The sequence below is a fragment of the Sorex araneus genome, chromosome 1 (assembly GCF_027595985.1).
Source record: "Sorex araneus isolate mSorAra2 chromosome 1, mSorAra2.pri, whole genome shotgun sequence".
Lineage (NCBI taxonomy): Eukaryota > Metazoa > Chordata > Mammalia > Eulipotyphla > Soricidae > Sorex > Sorex araneus.
In genome coordinates, this window is record NC_073302.1 from 3,046,407 (window position 1) to 3,067,471 (window position 21,065).

Consider the following 21,065-nt stretch of genomic DNA (forward strand, 5'->3'; position numbering starts at 1 on the left):
AGGCACAGCGGAGGGTGAGGGAACGGGGGTGTGAAGCGAGTTACCACTATGCACCCGCATGGTGACCATGAACTGTCAGCCAATGAAGAGTTGGGGGAAGGGCCTGGGGCTAGGAAGCCAGGCCCAGACGTGATGGAAGGATGGAGGCAGGGTGTCACGGGCATTTGGGGGCAGGTGTGCAACTAAACAGAAGTGAATCATATTACCTGGACTATAATGATTTAAAAGCATGTGACTCTGGCCTGCCTCAAGTTCAAGGCAGAAAACGTGAGAAATAAATAAATAAAGCACCCCTTTTCAGCAAGCTTTGCTCAACCTTTCTATGTGCCAGGCCCAGGTGGCACGGGAGCATCCGATCAGAAACATGCCAAGAAGGAGTCTAAGCTCGGGGCCCTGCCACTTCCCGGTGTCACGATCACAGTTCCTGAAAGTCACTCACTGGATCCAGGCCCTACCCATCAGCTGAATGAGTTGGGACAAGAACAGATGAAGCAAAAGCGATGGTGTCACCTGACCGATGCTGCTGGCGTAAAGGCAGAAACAGAAGCCAAAGCATTTCTCAGACTCTCCCTTAAAATGCCCTACGCAGCATTTCTCGCACGTCTTAAGTCCTCTTGCACCCTCTCCAACGTGGCACTGCCACCTCGGAAGCCGTATCCGGGGCAGGGGACACAGCGCAGGGGCACAGCACTTGCCCGGCCCCCACAGGGAGTCCGCGAACACCGCCAGGGCTCACTCCTGAGCCCAAAGCTCGCCCCCTCCCCCTGGCCCTAGCTGACCCCGGGGCCCACTCGCTGGGGACAGGGCTCCAAGCGAAGCCTGGAAGGAAGAAGCACGGGCGGGGCAGCAGGCTCTGATGGGAACTGGAAAGGAAGGAGACGCGAAAGGAGAGCGGAGAAACGAAAGCTGTGCTGTTCCAGGAAGCCGGACACCCCCAGAGACCCTGGCCTGCGGGCACTGGAAGGGCAGACGGGGTTCACCATTTGTGCGGCCAACTCAGCGTCAGAGGAAAGGAAAGGAGCACAACAGCAAGGGGTAGTTTCTACAAAATCCCCAGAGACTGTTAAGACTCAATCGAAGAAGCACCTAAGAGGTGTGCCTGGGGCGCGGGGCGCTGCCAGCATCACCTACGCTGGGCAGCTGGCCTTTCCTCTCTCCCTGGGCAGTGCCGAGTTGTTAGTTTTTTCTCTTGAATGACACAGTCTGTTAATTTTTTTCTTTTTGGGTCACACCCGGCGATGCACAGGGGTTACTCCTGGCTCTGCACTCAGGAATTACTCCTGGCTGTGCTGGGGGGGGGGGGGGGCATACGGGATGCTGGGATTCGAACCCGGGTTGGCAGTGTGCAAAGCAAACGCCCTCCCCGCTGTGCTATTGCTCCAGCCCCTCTCTTGATTTTTTAAAAAACCGAATCAGTGCTCCAAAGTTGTTTGTAATTTTCAGATGCACAATGTTCCAACATCAGCCCTTTTGCCAGTGTCTGTTTCCCTCCCGCCCTAGCCTGCCTCTGGGACAGGCACTTTTTCCTTTTCCTTTCTCCCCTCTAGGCGCTGAGGTTTACAGAACTGACACATCACCGCCTGTCAGCGCCCAGTCCCATCCGGAGTGACCGCTTCCCTCTACACAGCCACAGTGGGCCCTTCTTGGCCCTCCCCCGCCCCCAGCTGCCCAGGGCCAGCGTCCCCCTAGGGACCAGCTCTCCTGCTCCTTCCTGTGTCTCTGGCATCAGTTATTCGCCCGCTGGGTCCTCCCCGGAGTGAACTCAGTCCCTATCTGTCCCCTCCAGCTTTTCTCTGGAAACTGAAAAACAGTTCTACAGGAAGACATTTCGGGACCATGTTAAGACCCTCCCTCAAGGGGGCTGGAGCAATAACACAGCGAGTAGGGCGTTTGCCTTGCATGCGGTCAACACGGGTTCAATTCACAGCATCCCATATGGTTCCCTGAGCACCGCCAGGGGTGATTTCTGAGTGCAGAGCCAGGAATAACCCCTGTGCATCGCCGGGTGTGACCCAAAAAGAAAAACAAAAGACCCTCCCTCAAGGCGCACTGGAGATGTCCATTGGCCAAGAGGCGCAGTGGGCGGCAACAGGCCTGGGGCTCGCTCTGGGGAGAAACGGGCAGTGGTCACAAGTGTCTCTGTAAAGCTTGAACTCCAGGGAAGCCACAGTCTTGGAGAAAAGGCTGGAGCAGCTCACGGCAGCACGGAGCGAGGAAAGTGGCCAGTCTCGTCTTTCCCAAAGGGGAGAGAGAGACACACAAGCGGACTTGGCTGCTGACCATTTCCCAGATGGGTTTGGAAACCGCTTTTAGACTATTTAGGTGGTCACCCAGCGCTGGGAAGCATGGGGCTAGCCCACAGGAGGGCGTGCTGGGTGGTTTCGGGCTGCGGAATGTTCTGGGGTCCCTGCACACCAGGCTGCTGGAAACCACGGCCGCACGGCAGGAAGGAGAGCAGCCTCGCGCTGGAGCTGTGGCCGCCCCTTCAACACGGTCACTCGCAAAGCCCAAGGCTGGACCAGCGGCCGAGCCGTCAGCTTCCAGAAGCCAGAGCCTGAGTCACAAAGTTGGGCTGCAGTGTGGACAGAGGTCAGAGACGAGGGCTGGGGGACTGGCAGCAGGCACAGAGAGGGAGAGCTGGGCACCCAGGGGTGAGACTGAGGGAGACCTGGGCCTCCCGCCGCTGGGCTTCTCTGCTCCCTAAAGTGGGGGATCACTGCAGGCCAACCACACACACGCGCACACACGCACACACACAGACACACAGGTGCGCGCATACAGACACACACATACACACACACGCACACACTGAGCGATCAGCTCTCCGAAGGCCCAAAGAAGCACAGAGCTGCTGCCCCGTCCTGGGCGGTCACTTTCAGCTTCACCTCCAGGAGGAACTTTGTGGACAACCAGGAAACCCTGAGCTCTGACTAGCTCGGGTCCGAGAAGCGGGAAGAGGGCTCGGGACCCGGCAAGGCGCCCGGGTGTGAGCAGAGCAGTGGTGCAGGTGGAGGTGCGTTAGAGCCACAAGCGTGCATGAGGAGTGGATGGGTCCTTCTGTGCCTGGGATTTTCAACAACAGGCTTGAATACTTGTATAACGGTTAAAAACAACAACTGTCAGGTAAGAACAAGCGGGGGTGGCAAGGGCACTCTCCCCTCTCCGCATGGTGGGGAGAGAGAAACACTGCGCCTGCCGGGAGGCTCCGGGCTCCCTGCAGACCCTGAGCCCGGGGCCCAAGGAGCAGGTGAGAGAGCGGCCTTGGCGGGGCACAGTGAGGGGGACAGATGGCCCAGCAACTGGCGGGTGGCCCTCGGGCAGCCACAGGAAGGCCCTGGGCCCAGCCCATGTGCTTCCACACAAGGAGCATCCAGCCGGGGCAGGCAGCCTGCGTCCACCCGGAGGAGAGGGGGCGAGGAAGCAGGGGGGGAGGGCGGGAGGGGGCACAGACACATGGGGGGAAGAGGCAAGACTTAACAATGCACTGGAACCACAGAACCCACAGAACTGAAAGCTTGAGACCCGGACTTAAAAATGTGTCTGTCCGCGGGCGGGAGGGTAGACGGACCTATGCGGAAGGGGCCGACACGAGCGGCGGGGGGACCCGGGTGGGAAAACCTGAAACTCAACTCTGAGCAACTCTAGAAGTCACGGTGCCTGAATCTGAAAAAACAACAAAGGGGAAAACGTCAGCCTGCTCTGTGATCTCGGGAAGGATGAACTCAGACTTCCCACACACGCTCGCACACATGCGCACGCAGATGCTACACACATGCACGCACGCACACACGCATACACTGACATGCTCAAAAGTCCCTGCACCCATCCATGCCGCCACCTTCCCCTTCCCCACCCCCTTCCTTTCTTCCCCCAAAGCCTCACTACTGAGGAGCCTGGAGCTGGGGGAGCAACGCAGGCTGAGAGGCTGAGGGGAACATTCCACGGGGAATTTCCCAATCTCAAAGTAAGCCCAAACAGTATGGCCTCAGACACCCACACTTGCTCCTCAGCTGGGGAACGAGCTGGTAGGAAAGAGTTTCAAGTAGGAATCTGGATGACCCCCTCGATGACTGTCACAGCAAAGATGTTATCTGCGCTCCTAGGAAAAGACGCCCGGGCCAGATTCGGGCTGAAACTATAGACGGAAATCTGACCGGCGGGGTAAAGTGAAACGCACAGGCTGTTCTCCACTGGAAAGTCCAAAGCATGTCGCTGCAGCCAGAGGTCGAGAGTGCTCAGGCAAACCAGAGTGGCAGCCTGAGAAGCGCCAGAGCAGCTGGCCGCGCAGCGTGGGCGTCGGGGCTCTAGCACGGTGACGGACACCATGCTTGAGGGCTGTGCCTGCCAATGACGCACTACTCTGGGTCCTGTCACTGTCACTGTCCTCCCGTTGCTCATCAATTTGCTCAAGTGGGCAACCAGTAAGACTTGTTGTTACTGTTTTTGGCATATCGAATACACCACGGGGAGCTTGCCAGGCTCTGCCTTGTGGGCAAGATACTCTCGGTAGCTTGCCGGTTTCTCCGAGAGGGGCGGAGGAATCGAACCCGGCTTAGCCGTGTGCAAGGCAAACGCCCTACTCCCTGAGCCATCGCTCCAGTCCACTCTGGGTCCTATTTGAGTAAAATTTTTTTTTTTTTGGCGTCACATCCCGCAATGCACAGGGGTTACTCTTGGCTCTGCACTCTTAGGAATTATTCCTGGAGGTGCTCAGGGGACCATATGGGATGCTGGGGATCGAACCTGGGTCTGCCGCATGCAAGACAAACACCCTACCTGTGGTACTATCCCCCAACCCCATTGAGTAAATTTAGTAGAGAAATAAAGGGGAGAAACTGCTCCACGTGTGTCCAAGGCCACCACCCATGGAGGGCTGGCCGCAGCCATCCCCACTGTGGCCCCAGGTGGAGGGGCGGCCTTCAGACCCCCCCACTTACCTCTTCCGCTGGGGACTCGCCTGCACGCTGGGCTCTGAGGTCGGGCCCGGGGTCCCTGGTCCATGCACATGTGGAAATGCCCCGAGCTCTCCGGATTTCTCCACGCATCCGAACTCCCTCGGCTCAGCTTTCTCTCCCTTTTGTCGTTTTTAGTTTTGGGGCCACACCTGGCGATGCTCAGGGCTCGCGTACCTGGCTCTGCCCTGAGGGATCGCTCCTGGTGGGGCCAGGATTGAGCAGCCTCTCCCCACTCTCGTTCACTCTAAAGAAACTCCCCCTGTGGAGGCGAAAGCTGCTCTCATCCTCCGCGCCCTCCCACCCACTTGCAGAAGCAATGGAGGGGCCAGAGTGATGCACAGTGGGTAGGCACTGCCAGGTGTGGTACCCAAACCAAACCCAAACAACAGCACCGGAGAGTGCCCTAGAACTCCGCATTTCTTCCGGCCCTCACAGGCACCCCATCAGGCAACCCTCTTAATGCCCATCTGCCCTCCTCAAGGCCCCCAGAGAAGAGGCCCCTGGCAATGGGCGCACCTGCCCGGCTGGCCTGAGAGAAGAACAGTGGCCTGGGTTCAGGCCGGGCTCCGCGGAGCCGACACAGAGCAACTCATCAAGGCCCTGGGGGGCAGCCTGTCAGTCTAGTGTCCCGAGGGCTCTCGGGGCCTGCAGGAAGGATGCTGGGTGCCCACAGGGACTGACCCGAGGCAAGCGCCCCACCCTGGTGCTATGGCTCCATGACGGGAAAGAACCGACGCCAAGTGACCAGCGCAGCGCAAGGCCTCGCCGGCAGCACCCAGCAACCCCCACCCTCCACAGGACCAGCAACCATCAGGCCGAGAGCGGGCACCCTCGCCCTTCACCCACATGTCCCCTGCCCCCTTCTTTCTAGACTTTTATTTAGAGGCGCCCAGCCCCGAGGTTAAAGGGCCGCGCAGTGGGAGGTCCCGTCCTGACTTGCTCTGGGCATCTAGGAATGGCCCGAGACCTTCCAGACTTCAGGGGAGCAGAGGACCGGGGCTGCCCCAGGAACCCACCGGCCCCAGTCGAAGACAGAAATGGCGGGGAGCAGCAAAGAGGTAAAGGCTGGAATTTTTCTAGTAAACAACTCCTGAAATGTGCGGCTGCTTCCCCACAAGGCTGCCACCCCCGGCTGCTGGCCTCTGTTGCCATGACAACCGTCAGACCCGGCTCAACAAACTTCACAGCCTGCACCCCAGTCCCTGCCCAGCCACTGATTCTCTCTCTCTCTCACCTGGGGCTCCCCAGGCTGAGGGCTCTTCTCTGGTCACCCGGGCGACAAGCAATGTGAAAGCAATTCTCAGATCTTTTTCTGTAATGTCACAAAGTCTCATTCATCTCTCTCCATTACCTACACGTTTTTTCTTCCCTATTTACTACAAATGGAAACTTTTGGGGGGGGGATGGGGGTGGGGGTGCTGCTTTGGGGTCATACCTGCTGGTACTCAGAGCTTATTCCTGGCTCTGTTCAGGTATCACTCCTGGCGGGCTTGGGGGACCCTAGGGGCGGGCAGCTGAAGCCAGGTCAGCTGCGGGCTGCCTGGCCCACTGGAGTATCTCTCCAGCCCCTTAAAGTCTTTGTTCCCTGGAGGAAATTACATTTGTTCTATAGGCTACAGGTCCTGGTCAGCAAAGAGAGTGAAAGCATGAGCCCTCGTCTCGTACGAAGGAGCGAGTCCATGGCCATGAGTAACCCAGCCCCAAGTAGGGGGCGGAGAAGGGGGGTCCCCGCCACCATGCATGAGCTCCGCCAGCAACCGAAACACCAAAACCATAACTCTTCTTTAATTCCCATCCTCAGTCTCATAAAGACCACTGACTGGAAAACAAGAATTTGGGGCTATAAAAAAGTGTGTGAGGGGCTGGAGCGATAGCACAGCGGGTAGGGCGTTTGCCTTGCACGCAGCCGACCCGGGTTCTAATCCCAGCATCCCATATGGTCCCTGAGCACCGCCAGGGGTAATTCCTGAGTGAAGAGCCAGGAGTGGCTCCTGTGCATCGCCGGGTGTGACCCAAAAACCAAAAAAAAAAAAAAAAGTGTGTGAATAGGAAGGAGCTGTAGTAGTTAAGAATATAACGGCCCAAATAAAGAATTAATAGAAAGCTAAAGATAGCCCAGGAGATCTCCTGGAGTTGGTACAAGCCAGAGCCAGCAGGCACACACAGCCCCGCCCCTCTGCCCAGCATGGCCTCCACACCACAGCCCCCACCCCCAGACCCTGGGCCGAGCGCACGCCAGGCCCCTCGAACCCCACACACGTTCCTCCTTGGGGGCTACTGACTCTCATGGGGGAAATTACATTTGTTCTATAGGCTACAGGTCCTGCTCAGTGCGGGCCTGGGCTTAACCCCCTGCACCCACGGGCCCCTGAGCACAGAGCTGGGAGTAAATCCTAAGCACCAATGGTTGTGGTCCAAAATCTGAAAATAAAAGAAAAAGTATTTTATACTTCTAATTTATTTTAATCTGGGGGGGGGGAGAAGCCTGGATTTGTTTATCTGAGAGAGCAAACACCCCAGATCCCTTGTTGCTGGATTCCAGCATTAAGAACAAGCAGAAGGGCCTAGCTTGGCAGGAGTCTCGGCACTCCCAAGATGCGGTTCCAGCAAGCCCGGACTCTGCTGCTGCTGGACAGAAGCCCCCCGCAGCCGCCCTCGGCCCAGGAAACAACCCATTTCCCTCGGAAGATCTTTCTGCCTTTTTGCTCTGTGAGGCTAAGCTTATCCCACGGAGCTCTCTCAAGCCGGGAGGCCTCTATTTTATTTAATTAATTTATTTATTTAAAACTTTTTGATTGAGGGGGCTGGAGCAATAGCACAGCGGGTAGGGCGTTTGCCTTGCACTCGGCCGACCCGGGTTCTAATCCCAGCATCCCATATGGTCCCCTGAGCACCGCCAGGGATAATTCCTGAGTGCAGAGCCAGGAGTAACCCCTGTGCATCGCCGGGTGTGACCCAAAAACCAAAAATAAATAAATAAGTAAAACTTTTTGATTGAATCACTGTGAGACAGACTCTTACAAAGCTGTTTGTGATTGGATATAGTCACACAGGGTCCCAGCACCCGCCCCTCCACAGCGCCCACTTCCCACCACTAGTGTCCAGGTTCCCTCCCGTCACCCACTCCCCACCCCCTGCCCGCTTCTGTAGCGCTCTCGCTCCCTCTCTCCTTCCCTCCCTCTCTCTCTCCTTCCCTCTCTCCCTCCCTCTCTCTCTCCTTCCCTCTCTCCCTCCCTCTCTCTCTCCTTCCCTCTCTCCCTCCCTCTCTCCCCTTCCCTCTCTCCCTCCCTCTCTCTCTCCCCTTCCCTCTCTCCCTCTCTCTCCCCTTCCCTCTCTTCCTCCCCCCTCTCTTTCTCTCTCCTTCCCTCCCTCCCTCTCTCTCTCCCCCTTCCCTCCCTCTCCCTCTCTCTCCTTCTCTCCCCTTTCCTCCCTCTCTCCTTCTCCCCCTCCCCTCTTTCTCTCCCCCTCCTCTCTCTCCTCCCCCCCACTTCCTTTTGGGCATTGTGGTTTGCAATACTGATACAGAAAGGTTATCAAGAAAATCCCTTTACCTACTTTTAACCCTCAGACCTAGCCATTCCGTCCTTCTAGGTATCCCATAGCTTTCATCTACCTTTCTATGCTACTGATCTGTGATAAATGGCTCTTCAGCAGCATCTGACTTGTTACTTAACATTAACATGTTGGGTTTTGAGGGGCTGGACAGATAGTACAGTGGTTAGGGAGTTTGCCTTGCATGTGGCCAACTTGTTTGATCCGAGGTATTCCATATGGTTCCCTGAGCCCCGCCAGGAGTGGCTCCTGATTGCAGAGCCAGGAGGAACCCCTGAGCACTGCTAGGTGTGACCCAAAAACTGAAAAAAAAAAAAAAAAGTAGGTGTTGGGTTTCAGGTATTTTTATGTGTGCCTCGTTTGGGGACCATACCAGGCAGAGCTGGGGCTCCTCCCTGCTCTGTATTTGGGGGTCACTCCCTACAGTGCTTGGGGGACCATGCAGTGCCAGGCCTCAAACCCAGGGTGCATGCATGCACAGCTCTCAGCTGGCTGAACTTCTCCAGAGCCACTACGGCTCTTCACTCGGTAGAGATGCCAAGCTGGTTTCCCCATTTCCTGATCCTCCTTCATCCTGAACCTGGTCCTGTAATACCTAACGTCCTACTCTACACTGCTGCTGCCTCTTGTAACTGCTGTATGTGGTTATTTCCTTGTATTTTCAGTTTTGTTTTGTTTTGGGGGGAGCACAACCAGCAGTGCTCACAAGCTATACTGGTCTCTGTGCTCCGGAGAGACGCCTGGCACTGTGCAAGGCACCATATATGATGCCGGGGACAGAGTCGGGGCCTGAGTCCTTGTCTCTCGCCGGCTCGAGGATTTGGATGAGCGCATGTCTGAGAAGCTCTATGGGGACCACTCTGGTATAGACAGACAGAATACCCAGGTACGCACAGGGAGGGGCTTGGGCAAAGAGACTGTGTACTGATTTCTGTCAGGTGTCTGAAGACTCCACCAACCCAGAAGCTCTGCAAGGTAACTTTTCATCTGGAATCCTCCAGCCACATCTATCAGATAAATTCAAACAAAGATAAATTATCCAAGGGAGGAGCCAGAGTGACAGGACAGCAGTTATGGCCTTGCAATGCACTGATCCGGGTTCAGCCGCTGGCACCAAACATGGTCCCAGAGCCCAGGCGGAAGTGATCTCTGATACTGGCATGATGGGGTTGAGGTCTGAGGTCGGGAAAACTGTACACATGGAATTTGATCATGGCTGATTGTAAAGTTGGTTGCTATGAATAACTTTGCAAATTACAGTACCTCAATAAAAAAATATTTTAAAAAAAACAATCCAAGGGAAATTTTTGGTTTGTTTTTGGTTTGGGGCCACACCCAGAAGTACTCAGAGGTTACTCCTAACTCTGCACTCAGGAATCAGTCCTGCTGGGCTTGGGGCATGCTGAGGATCGAACCCAGATCGGTGTGCACAAGGCAAGTGCCCTACCCACTGTGCTATCTCTCCAGTTCCCCAAGAGACAGAGATCTCAAAGCGCAGGCCATTCCGACCACATTCTGTGCTAACTCTGGTAACAGGCTTGTTATTTTTTCCCATTCTCCGTTTTGCCCAGCTTTACATGATGAACTCAGTTTCAGCCTGCTGTCTACCAGGAGCCCAAGACTATCTCTGATGTCTCAAACCCGGAAAACCCAAGTGTCACAGACCTCTGCCAGGGAGCCCACCAAGTGGGTTCCCCAGGAAAGGAAAGACCCTGTCGGTTCTTGGGTTGCTCACAAGTGTCCCTGCAGCTGTCGGTAACAACCCCGTGTGGGAATAACCAAATGCTCAGACGAAAAATCACTTATGGTCTATCTGGACAACAGAAGCATACTGACCAATAACGAAGTCTAAACTGCAGGCACATACACAACATGCACAAATCTCAGAATAATGATCGGCCAAGAGATGTATGTGTGTGTGTGTGTGTGTGTGTGTGTGTGTATGTATGTATGTATGTATGTATGCATGCATGCATGGCTTCATTTCCTGGATTTGTGATGACTGGAAACTAACTGATAAGCAGGGAGACCAGCTCAGCAGTGACGGGACGAAAGGGAATGAGCCAGGAAGACTGCAAAGGGTCTTTCAGCAGCAGCGTTTTGGGAGGGTTCCTGCTGTTGTCACCAGAATCACAGGAATGGTTCCGGAAATACAGGCCTAGATTCTACCAGAGCCACTGGACTCGGTAGCTCCCTGCAAACCCTCCTGTGCGTCAGGTATGCGGCGACTCGAGGCTCTGGGGCTCAGGAGCCTGTGGCCCTGATACCAGCAGACACATCCCCCAGCCTTTCCTTCTCGTTTGCTAAAATGGGTGCTCTAGCTCCTCTTTTATCTGGGGGCTACTGAGGACTTCCCTCCTTTCTTGCAGGTTCAACGACTCATTAAAGAGATACCTGCCCCAGTCTGGGCCTGAGGACTGAACGTTTACAGGTGAATTCTCAGCATAGCTAACCAAGCAGCATCATGCCAGCAAACACAACCTCACTAAACTGTTGGAACGTGATGCCAAATCACCCCAAAGAATAACAAAAAAAATCACATTGCTCCCACACCCCCACCTGGACCCACCAACAATCAGACCCCTGGGCAAACAGCTGGATCGGAATCGAGTCTCCAACCAGTCCGCTTCCTTCAAGGCCCATCAGGTGGAACTCTGCCCAGACCGCCTCCTTCCATCCCTTTTCTAAAAAATTTTAGCTGTTTTGGTTCACACCCAGTGATGCTCAGGGGTTACTCCTGGCTCTGCACCCAGGAATCACTCCTGGCGGGCCTGGGGGACCATATGGGATGCCAGGGATGGAACCCAGGTCGGCCGCATGCAAGGCAAACGCCCTACCTGCTGTGTTATCACTACAGCCTGCTGCCCCCTTTCTCCCTTCAGCAGTAACACCTGGTCACGTCTGCGTACTCAGGGTTCCTGCCCCTGGACCTGCTTCTGCGTCTGGATGCTCTCCTGACCCCTCCCTGGCCCTCCCGCGTCTCTGCCTGCACCCCCAGAAGCAGGCCTTTCCCGCTCACCGCAGGTTCTCCGCGTGAAACACACAGTACCCGGAGGGAACCACATGTCCGGGGTTTCAGCATCTGTTGGGCTGGGGCTGTTTCGGATCTCCCGGGTGTTTCCCCTGCAGGTGCTGGAGCAGTGCGGCAGGGGGTGGGGGTGGCGGTAACTCTGGGTGAAACCGGGGGGGGGGCATTTTCTATTGGTTCACCTGAAGGCGGTGGATTTCCTGGGGTGCTGGTGGGGCATTTTTCCCAAGGAGGGGGCAACAGGCCACCTAGGTCGGGAGCCCCTGACCAACACAATGCCTGTGAGCCCTGTCTGAAGGCGGCAGAGGAGAGCACTGAGTCAGGAGGCAACCCGAACACGGTGATGAAAATGACGCCAGTGCAGGTCCCCATGGCACCCATTCCGCTTTCCAAGGTGAGAGCAGAGTGCTCCCGGGACCCAGGGTGGACGCAGTGGAACTGCTCCCCCTCCAGGAACCACCGGGAAGGACTTTCCATTTTACCTCCCCCCCCACCCCACTTCTGTTCTGTTTGGGTATCATACCCAATAGTGCTCAGGCCTCACTCCTGGTTCTTTTCTCAGGGATCACTCCTGGAGGTGCTCAGGAGACCAAATGGAGTGACGGGGATCAAACCCAGGTTGGCCACATGCACAGCAAACACCCTTCCCAATAGTGCTAATTCTTTAAGAAATACTACGTGCTTTCTTTATAGTTTTTTTTTTCTTTCTGTTAAGAACACAAGCTTCTGGGGCTGGAACTATAGTACAGTAGATAAGGGCATTTGCCTTGCACTTGGCTGACCCGGGTTCAATTCCCAGCATCCCATATGGTACTCTGAGCACTGCCAGGAGGAACCCCTGTACATCGCTGGGTATGACCGCCCCCCCCCAAAAAAAAACACCACAAGCTTCTTGGCTGAAGCGATAGTACAGCGGGTAGGGCATTGCCTTGCACACGGCTGACCCAGATTCAATCCCCGGCATCCCATATGTTCCTGAGCACTGCCAGGAGTAATTCCTGAGTACAGAGCCAGGAGTAATCCCTAAGCATCTCTAGGTGTGACTTAAAAAGACCAAAAAACAAAAAAAAGAAAGGATACAAGCTTCTTTCTTGAGAAATGTGGGATACTTAAAGCACAGCATCAGATATGAGTGTGTCACAGTGCTCCAGAAAGAACAAATGTTCCCAACAGTGTGACCGCTGCCTGGAACTCAGCCCATAAAATGACTGGCCTCTTTCTCAACTTTCCTCCACGGGCTCAAAGCACTGGAGTACAGAACACAACCGCCGCCCAAGGGCTGCGCGCATGCTCTGTAAACTGCAGGTTCAACCTGGCGCCAGATGTGCCCTGAGCGATGCGGGGAGAACCCTGAGTACTGTGCAGGGAGCAGCCCCTGACAACCTATGGGAAAACAATCCAAGAGAACTTCAACTGGGTGCTGGGCGCTAGTTTTCAGTTGGCTTCTTTACGAGACTGCCACCACGTGGTGAATGTGGCTAGTACATGTCTGATACAGACACCAATGTTCAGCTTACCCTAGAGAGTGCACAAAAGTATCTCAATCCTTCTCAATAATCTTACATGAAACATCTAAATGATCCCGTAATTTTGGGGCTGGAGCGATAGCACAGAGGGTAGGAAATTTTCCTTGCACGTGGCCGACCTGGGTTCGATTCCCAGCATCCCATATGGTCCCCTGAGCACCACCTGGAGTGATGATCCCTACAGACCCAAAAAGAAAAAAAAAATCCGGTAATTTTCCCCCAGAAATAAACTGCTGATATTTATGATGATTCAGAATGTATCAGTAACAGTCCATACTCAGTATGACATAAAAGAACAAACACTCAAGAAGGTACTAGAGGGGCTGAAGCGATAGCACAGCGGGGAGGGTGTTTGCCTTGCACGTGGCTGACCCAGGTTCGATTCCCAGCATCCCATATGGTCCCCTGAGCCAGGGGTAATTCCTGAGTGCAGAGCCAGGAATAACCCCTGTGCATCGCCGGGTGTGACCCAAAAAGCAAAAAAGAAAAAAAAAATAGAAAGTACTACTTTTGCAATGGCAGGGGAGGGGGGGATAAAGACATCTGCTTCAGATGCTGTCAGCTCTGGTTCAAATCCCCCAGTACCACCCGAAGTGACCCCTGGGCAAAGAGGACAATGTAGCCCCTGAGCACTATGGGGTATAACCCCAACCCAGGCCCCTCACACTAATGAAATAAAATACAAGGCCATTAATATAGATCACCAAGTTAAAGACTGGCTATGTTCTCAGAAACAAAAGAAGTTGCCTTAAATAATTGTTACACTGTTCTCTCTAGACTGGGGCCTTTATAAACTTTCTAACTAGTCACAGCTTCCTAGGTAACTGCACAGGCACTGTTGTTTCTTTAGGAGTTTGGCCAAGCTGGGGTCAATTCGGAGGGAGACCGAGTGGAAGCCCCCTTCGCCACCTCTCATCTGCTCCTGGGGAGAGGCGAGACGCTGAGGGACACCCTCCTGAGCGTGCCCACTCCTCCACCCAGGCCTCTAGTCTCTGCCCACCCTGCCTGCACCTCAGGCCACACCTGCTTTTCCAGGGCACACTCTGGCCCTGTCCATGCCAGCTGTCCAGCTCGCACGGAACAGCAGCCCTGATGCCTCTGCCCCCCACCAGCTGTGCAGAGGAACAGGTTTGGGGGCTCCTCTCTCCTCCCCAGAGGAACAGGTTTCAGGGGCTCCCCTCTCCTCCCGCAGAGGCTGCTTGGAGAACAGCCCCCAGGTCCAGGAGACAGGTGCCAGCCAGGGAGGGGAGACTGGGGGGTGCTGGGAAGTCCTGAACAGCAACCAAAGGACAGCGGCACAGAACATCAAACACAGCGCCGTGAAGGCCAGTAACCGGGAAGAAAAAGCCCCCAGAGAACCTCAGTCTGTTTGCTGCTGCTGCTGTTTTGGGGGTGACTGCAGGCTCTGTGCAGGGGAGCACGCAGCGCTGGGCTGAACCGGCCTCACACACAGCCTGTGCTCTGCCAACACTGCCACCGGGACCCGGTGAATGAGGCCTTGACCGCAGCTGCCCCTTCTCTGCTCAGGTCGGTGCCCACGATCCTCTTGCTTCTGCCCGAGCCAAGAGCCTGTCAGGCCCCAGGAGACCGCTGGCATCCCGGTGCCCTGCCCTGCGGCTGCTCTGCTTCTCCGCATGGCTGAGAGCAGGCTGGCCGGGGCCCCAGGGAGGCTGAGTGGGCCTGGCAAGTGTCTGTGGAATGCCACAGGTCACATTCCCCAGAGCACACCAGTGCCAGCCCCCCTGGGAACAGGGCCGTGGGCAGTGGCCCTGCACCCACCGGGTCTGTTCTCCCAGACAATCAAGAATTTACCCCGAGTTTGCTTTCTTTCTCCCCTCCTCGGGGGAATGCTCGGAAAGTGGTCGGGCCCCGGTCCCGGGCCTGTTTCTCTACCCAAGCCTGCCAGTCAGAGGCTGTGCCCCCTAGCTGTGACCTGGAGCCAGTGCCAGGGCAAGGAAAGCGTGCCAGGCCCTTAGGCAAAAGCAGATGGGCACACCTGCAAAGTTTGAAGGTTTGCAGTGAACAAGCACAAAGGAAGCTGTTAAGGGCATAAGAAGAGACGGGAAAACCCAGCGCTGTCAGGTCACACTAGGGCTGGAAACAACTCAGATTTCCCCAACACAGAAAGCGTCACCGTCAGCTCACGGGCCACCCCCCCCCCCCCACCGTCAGAGTGGCAGCGCAAACAGCCACGAAAGCCTCGAATGGTTTGAGTCCTGTGGCAGGAGGGAGAGGTAGCAGGAACGGCGCCTGCCCGGCACACTGGCTCCAGCCCCGACACTGCACAGGGTGCCCCAAGCCCCACCCAGAACGACCCAGGAGTACAGTGCTGAGCACAGCTGGCGGTGGCACGTCCCCCACACGCCAAATACTGCTATTTTGAGGCAGAAATCTCACTTCTAGAGAGAAATTTGTGTATGAATTTTTTTCATACACAAAAAGGGATCATTAGGGCCAGAGACGGAGCACAGGTTCTGTAGGGTGACCGTCTGGGTTCGATCCCCAGCGCCAGATGGTCCCCCAAGCTCCACTGGGATGAAATCCTGAGCACCAAAGTAGGAGTAGCCCCTGAGCACCAAGAGGAACGGCTAATGCCCTGCAGTTAAAACAGGCGATTCCCCGTCAAGGACGGAAAGAGGGGCCGTGCGGCCGGGCAGGGAGGCAGGAGGCAGGCGAGAGCTTGACTCAGCTCCGTGCAGCCGAGCACTAGAGGGCTGAAGCAAGCAGCAATATGATCTCATTTGCATTCCTGGAAGATTATACGGGCTCCTGCGTGAGGAGGAAGCGGTGAAGCAGAGGACTGAAAGCCAGAGGCCCAGGAGAAGGCCATCGCCCGCCCCAGAGGAAGTGACGACGGCACGCAGAGTCGATTCCTGTGCGAGCACAGCCCAGGGCCTGGCACGCCACATGCACCCCGCCACCCCCGGGAAAGGCTCAGGGTGAACCCGCCTCCGAGGGCAGGACAGACACTCAGGGGGTCAGGCACCGTCCCAGACACCACACATTCTCCAGAGCACAGAGCCAGGAGCAGCCCCTGAGTGCTGCAGGGGGTAGCCCGAACCCCCCTCCAAAAGAAGACAAAATGGCTATCACCGTGTACCATCCGGTGCAGGACACAAAGTTACAAGTTACCGGTTCAGGAAAGACAGTGCAAGTGGCCGAGTACTGCTTAGGTGCTGAGCAATACTCGGGGTACTGAGTTTGATCCTCACCACCTCACAAAACACTGGTGGGTGTTGCCGTGGTGGGCCCCAGCGTGGCTCCCAAGCACCTCCAGCCTGTGGCAGGCTAAGAACTGCCAGGTGTGCTAAAAAATGCAATCTCAGAGGGCGGGAGCGATAGCACAGCAGGGAGGGCGTTTGCCTTGCACACGGCCGACCCAGGTTCAATTCCCAGCTTCCCATAGGGTCCTCTGAGCACCGCCAGGAGTAATTCCTGAGTGCAGAGCCAGGAGTAACCCCTGTGCATCGCCGGGTGTGACCCCCAAAAAGGCAAAAATAAATAAATAATAAAATCTCAGGCTGGAGAGTACAGGGGCGAAGGCACCTGCCCTGCAGTCGGCCAACAACACTTTGATCCCCAGCATCACACAGTCCCTTGAGCACCTCTGGGCCCTGAGCACGGAGCCTGAGTAGCCCCCGAGCACCACAGGGTGCAACCCAAAACACACTCCCACCCAAAATAAGATCTCCAGACCTTATACTCAGTGGCCTGGAAAAGCGCTTTTGTATGTGGCAGAAGATGAAAAATGTGGCCTCTCTGCTCCCGAGCCGTGAGCAAGGAGACTGCTGGAAGCGGGGACGAACAGCCACTGCACCCAGCAGCAGGGGTTAGCCCCAGCAGAGGGACTCAGAGACCTGTGCTCTCTTCTGGTTCCCTGACTATGTTTCTACATTTCTGCCAGGTAGAAAAGAAAACGTGGAAGGAGAATTGTTCTCCCTCTGGCTGAAGTTTAATAAATATGTTATCTTTATTCTTGAAGGCCTCCCGAGCGGTGCTGGGAGTCACCGGTGCTGGGATAGAAGTGGGACCCTGTGTTGCCAGGCAATGGGCTCCTGTCTTCTCCGCAATCCCCGGGTCCCGGACAAAGATTTCAAACCCGAGAAGGGAAGCTGATTAGCTCAGGCTGTTTCAGCATTTCTTCCCCAGTTTCGGGCGCCGGAGAGGGCGAGGGGCTACTCCCGGTTGCAGGGTCACCCCTGGCAGTGCTGAGGGAAACATGTCTTCTGCCAGGGCAGAACCTGGGCCTTCTGCACGCACAGTCTGTGCTCCGGCCCTCTGAGACACCCCCGGCCCTGCACTTCTGCTTTGTTCTGTAAGTCCTAATAAAGCTTCAAAGGAAAAAAAAAAAGACTTTCTAGGAAGGGAAGAGCTCTTGGTTTGGAGGAGAGAGAGATGCCGCTTTCCCAAACAAAAGGGAACGACCAGACCCTGAAGAAATCCAAATCATCTTGAACAGACACAAGAGAGGGGCAATTCATTTGGTCCCCAAATACGTCAAAGGCATTTTCTTCCTTAAGAAAAAGACAAGCGGGGCTGGAGTGATAGTAGAGCGAGGAGGGCGTTTGCCTCGCGCGCGGCTGACCTGGGTTCGATTCCCAGCATCCCATATGCTCTCCCAAGCACCACCAGGAGTAATTCCTGAGCGCAGAGCCAGGAGTAGCCCCTGAGCATCACTGGGTGTGACCCCCCCCCCAAAAAAAGAAAAGCTATACAATACACCCTGCCCAGTGCTGACGCTCTCCTTCGTCCCTTCCGACTCTCTGCACGTGCGCACCGTGCTTGTCCCGGCTCTACAGAGGGCGGGCAGAGCCCGTTCAAGTGCTCAAATCAGGAGCTCCTCGCTGGCTCATCTCCAGGGTCCTCGTGTGAAGGATCTACCTCCGTGCCGAAATAACCAGAGGTTCGTTTCATTTGCTCTCCCCTTCTCTCTGTTGCTCAACGCCCTGGCACACTACTTGCCGTGCCTCACGTCCTTTGGCTGCAGTGCCTGCACGACACAGGGGTGCTTTAGCTGTGGCACTGGGGATGCCAATGACAGTGGCGCCCGCCCGGATCTCCCCGGGCTGGGACGGGGGCTGCATTTCAGTCTCACGGCTGCAGAGCAGGGACTCTGACATGAGCCAGGTCCTCAGCCGAGGCTTACTCAGCTTGAAAAAATATCTGTATGCATTGCTAAGAGGCAGAGGAGGAACTGAAGCTGTTTCCTGAAGGTGGATAGGAAAAGATGGGCCGGAGAGATAGCTCAGCCCGCTGGAAGGTCTGCTTCAATCCTGGACACTCCTGATAGTCCATCTCACAGGGCCTAAAATATTAAAGCAGGGCCAGAGAGATAGTACAGTAGGTAAGGCACTGGCCGTGCATACAGCTGACTCAGGTCTATCCCCACGACATTATAATGGCCCCGGAGCCCTGTCAGGAGTGATCCCCGGGTGCAGAACCAGGAGTAAGTCCTGAACATCACTGGGTATGGGCCCAAACTCCCCTCTCAAAAAATAAACATACAGGGGGCTGGAGCAATAGCACAGCGGGTAGGGCGTTTGCCTTGCATGTGGCCAACCCGGGTTCGATTCCCAGCATCCCAGCATCGGGACCCCCCCCCCCAGCACTGCCAGAAGTAATTCCTGAGTGCATGAGCCAGAAATAACCCCTGTGCATCGCCGGGTGTGACCCAAAAAGCAAAATAAATAAATAAAATAAAATAAACATACATTTCAGCCTGAGTTGCACTGTAGCACTGTAGCACTGTTGTCCCGTTGTTCATCGATTTGCTTGAGTGGGCACCAGTAATGTCTCCATTGTGAGAATTGTTGTTACTGTTTTTGGCATATCGAATAAGCCATCAGTAGCTTGCTAGGCTCTGCTGTGCCGGTGGGACAGCCTGAGTTATCATCTATTAATTCCCCCAAGTTCCTCCATTATTGGTAGAAATTAATTTAAGTTGGTGAAATACAATTTGTGAAATAAAATACGCATGCTGCAAAGCTAAAAAATAGGACATGTTCAGGATGACATTTTTTTGGGGGGGGGGGGTCACACCCGGCGATGCACAGGAATTACCCCTGGCTCAGGGGACCTTATGGGATGCTGGGAATGGAACCTGGGTTGGCAGCGTGCAAGGCAAACGCCCTCCCCGCTGTGCTATCGCTCCACTTGCAGGATGACATTCTTTAGGAATTCTAAAACATTATGACATATGTAAATTATACTGTTTTGCGTGTTTCTAAACATATTTCAGAAAGAATAAAACCTACTCCCTTCTCTCTACACTCCCTTTCATCAACCAGATTCTACCACCACGAGCAGCTTAACAGAAAAAGAAGTACATTATAGGTGGAAACTACTCTACTAGTCAATTGTCAAATTAGAAAAACATCTGTGATGGGAAAGCGCTTACTAACCAACACCTAAGTATCTAATCTGACTTGGCAATAAATATTCAAGAGACAAGATCCTCCACAAACGTTAGTGTTTGAATAGACTTATACTCCAATTATGGAAATGCACGAACAATTCATGCAATAACAGAACTCCTGTAACTCATCAAGCACACCACAACTCCCGACGTTCTTTCAGACAGTGGCCTGGTACATCTGCCACCTGCCAGGGAATGCCTCGCCTTCCCCCCATTCCACAGCTGGGAAATCTGGGACTGATTCTCTGGATCAATGAAGGGCACTCTCCAAGAGAAGAAGGCTTCACACGCATCCCTGCAGCGCAGGACCAGAGCTGGGACAAACACTTACGAGAGAGTTAAGCCCAGATTACTCCAACAACTGTGTAAATAAACCTGTTGTGTGAATATTCCTTCGGTCGGAGACGCAGAGATAGAACCGAGAGAAGAATAATTAATTGATCCGGAGGCCCTTTGGATCTCGAGGTTCTATCTCTGTGTCTCTGACCAAAGGAATGTTCACACATCACCTTTACTGTATCTGGAGAGGTGGTCCTGGATATCTCAGGGAGGAAATGACAGGGGGTCCCACTTTCTGGGTCATGATCATTTTATTTCTTTTTAACTTTGAATTGAATCACTGTGAGATAGACCCTTACATAGCTGTTCATGATTGGATTTCAATCATACAGTATTCCAGCATCCATCCGTCCACCAATGTACATTTCTCAGTACTGTGTCCCCAGGTACATCACCCCTCACCCCGTATCTGCCTCTATGACAGGTACTTTTCTTCTCTCCCCACCCCCTTTGGGCATTGTGGTTTGCAACACTGATACTGAAAGGTTATCAAGAATATAGCTTACCAACTATAATACCCAAAAGGAGAGAGAGAGTAAGAAGGAATGTGCCTGCCACAGAGGCAGGGGATGGGAAGGGGTGGGGGTAGCGGGAGGGATACTGGGAACACTGATGGTGGAGAATGGGCACTGGTGGACAGATACTTGAACACTGTATGACTAAAGTGTAATCACAAAAGTTTCTAAGTCCATAATTGTATCTCCTGGTGATTCATTAAAATAAAATTTTTTTAAAATGTATTGCTTACCTACTTTTAACCCTCAGATCTTGTTCACTGTGATCATTCCTAGCTATTATTGTCATACTCTTCTCTATCTTACCTACCCTCAGCCCCACACACATTTGTGGTAGACCCAACCACTGGCCAGTCCTCCTAACCCGTTTTTCCTGACCATGGATATTAGTCTTTTACTACACAATTTTTATATACCACAAATGAATGCAGTCATTCTATGCCTTTCCCTCTCCTTCTGACTCATTTCACTCAGCATGATACTCCATGTCCATCATCCATTAATAGGCAAATTGCATGACTTCATTTTTTCTAACAACTACATAGTTTTGCATTGCATAGATGTGCCATAGTTTCTTTTTTTTTTTTCTTTTTGGGTCACACCTGGCGATGCACAGAAATGCCATAGTTTCTTTATCCAATCGTCTGTTCTCGGGCACTCAGGTTGTTTCCAGATCCTGGCTATTGTGAATAGTGCTGCAATGAACACAGGAGAGCAGATGGTGTTTCTGCTGTT

General features: G+C 54.4%; 1 protein-coding gene across 2 annotated transcripts in view; it reads right to left on the bottom strand.

Moving 5' to 3' along the window:
* ABL1 (ABL proto-oncogene 1, non-receptor tyrosine kinase) overlaps nucleotides 1–21,065 on the bottom strand; it is a 95,841-nt gene that overhangs the window by 55,028 nt on the left and 19,748 nt on the right. Inside the window, exon 1 of one of the 2 annotated variants that reach the window (XM_055132741.1) lies at nucleotides 4,938–5,016. The exons of the other annotated variant lie outside the window; for it this stretch is intronic. Within the exon in view, the coding sequence (XP_054988716.1) occupies nucleotides 4,938–5,007 (70 nt within the window). The 5' untranslated portion in view covers nucleotides 5,008–5,016. Of the gene's footprint in view, nucleotides 1–4,937; nucleotides 5,017–21,065 lie in introns of those variants that run through there. 2 annotated transcript variants of the gene reach the window in all.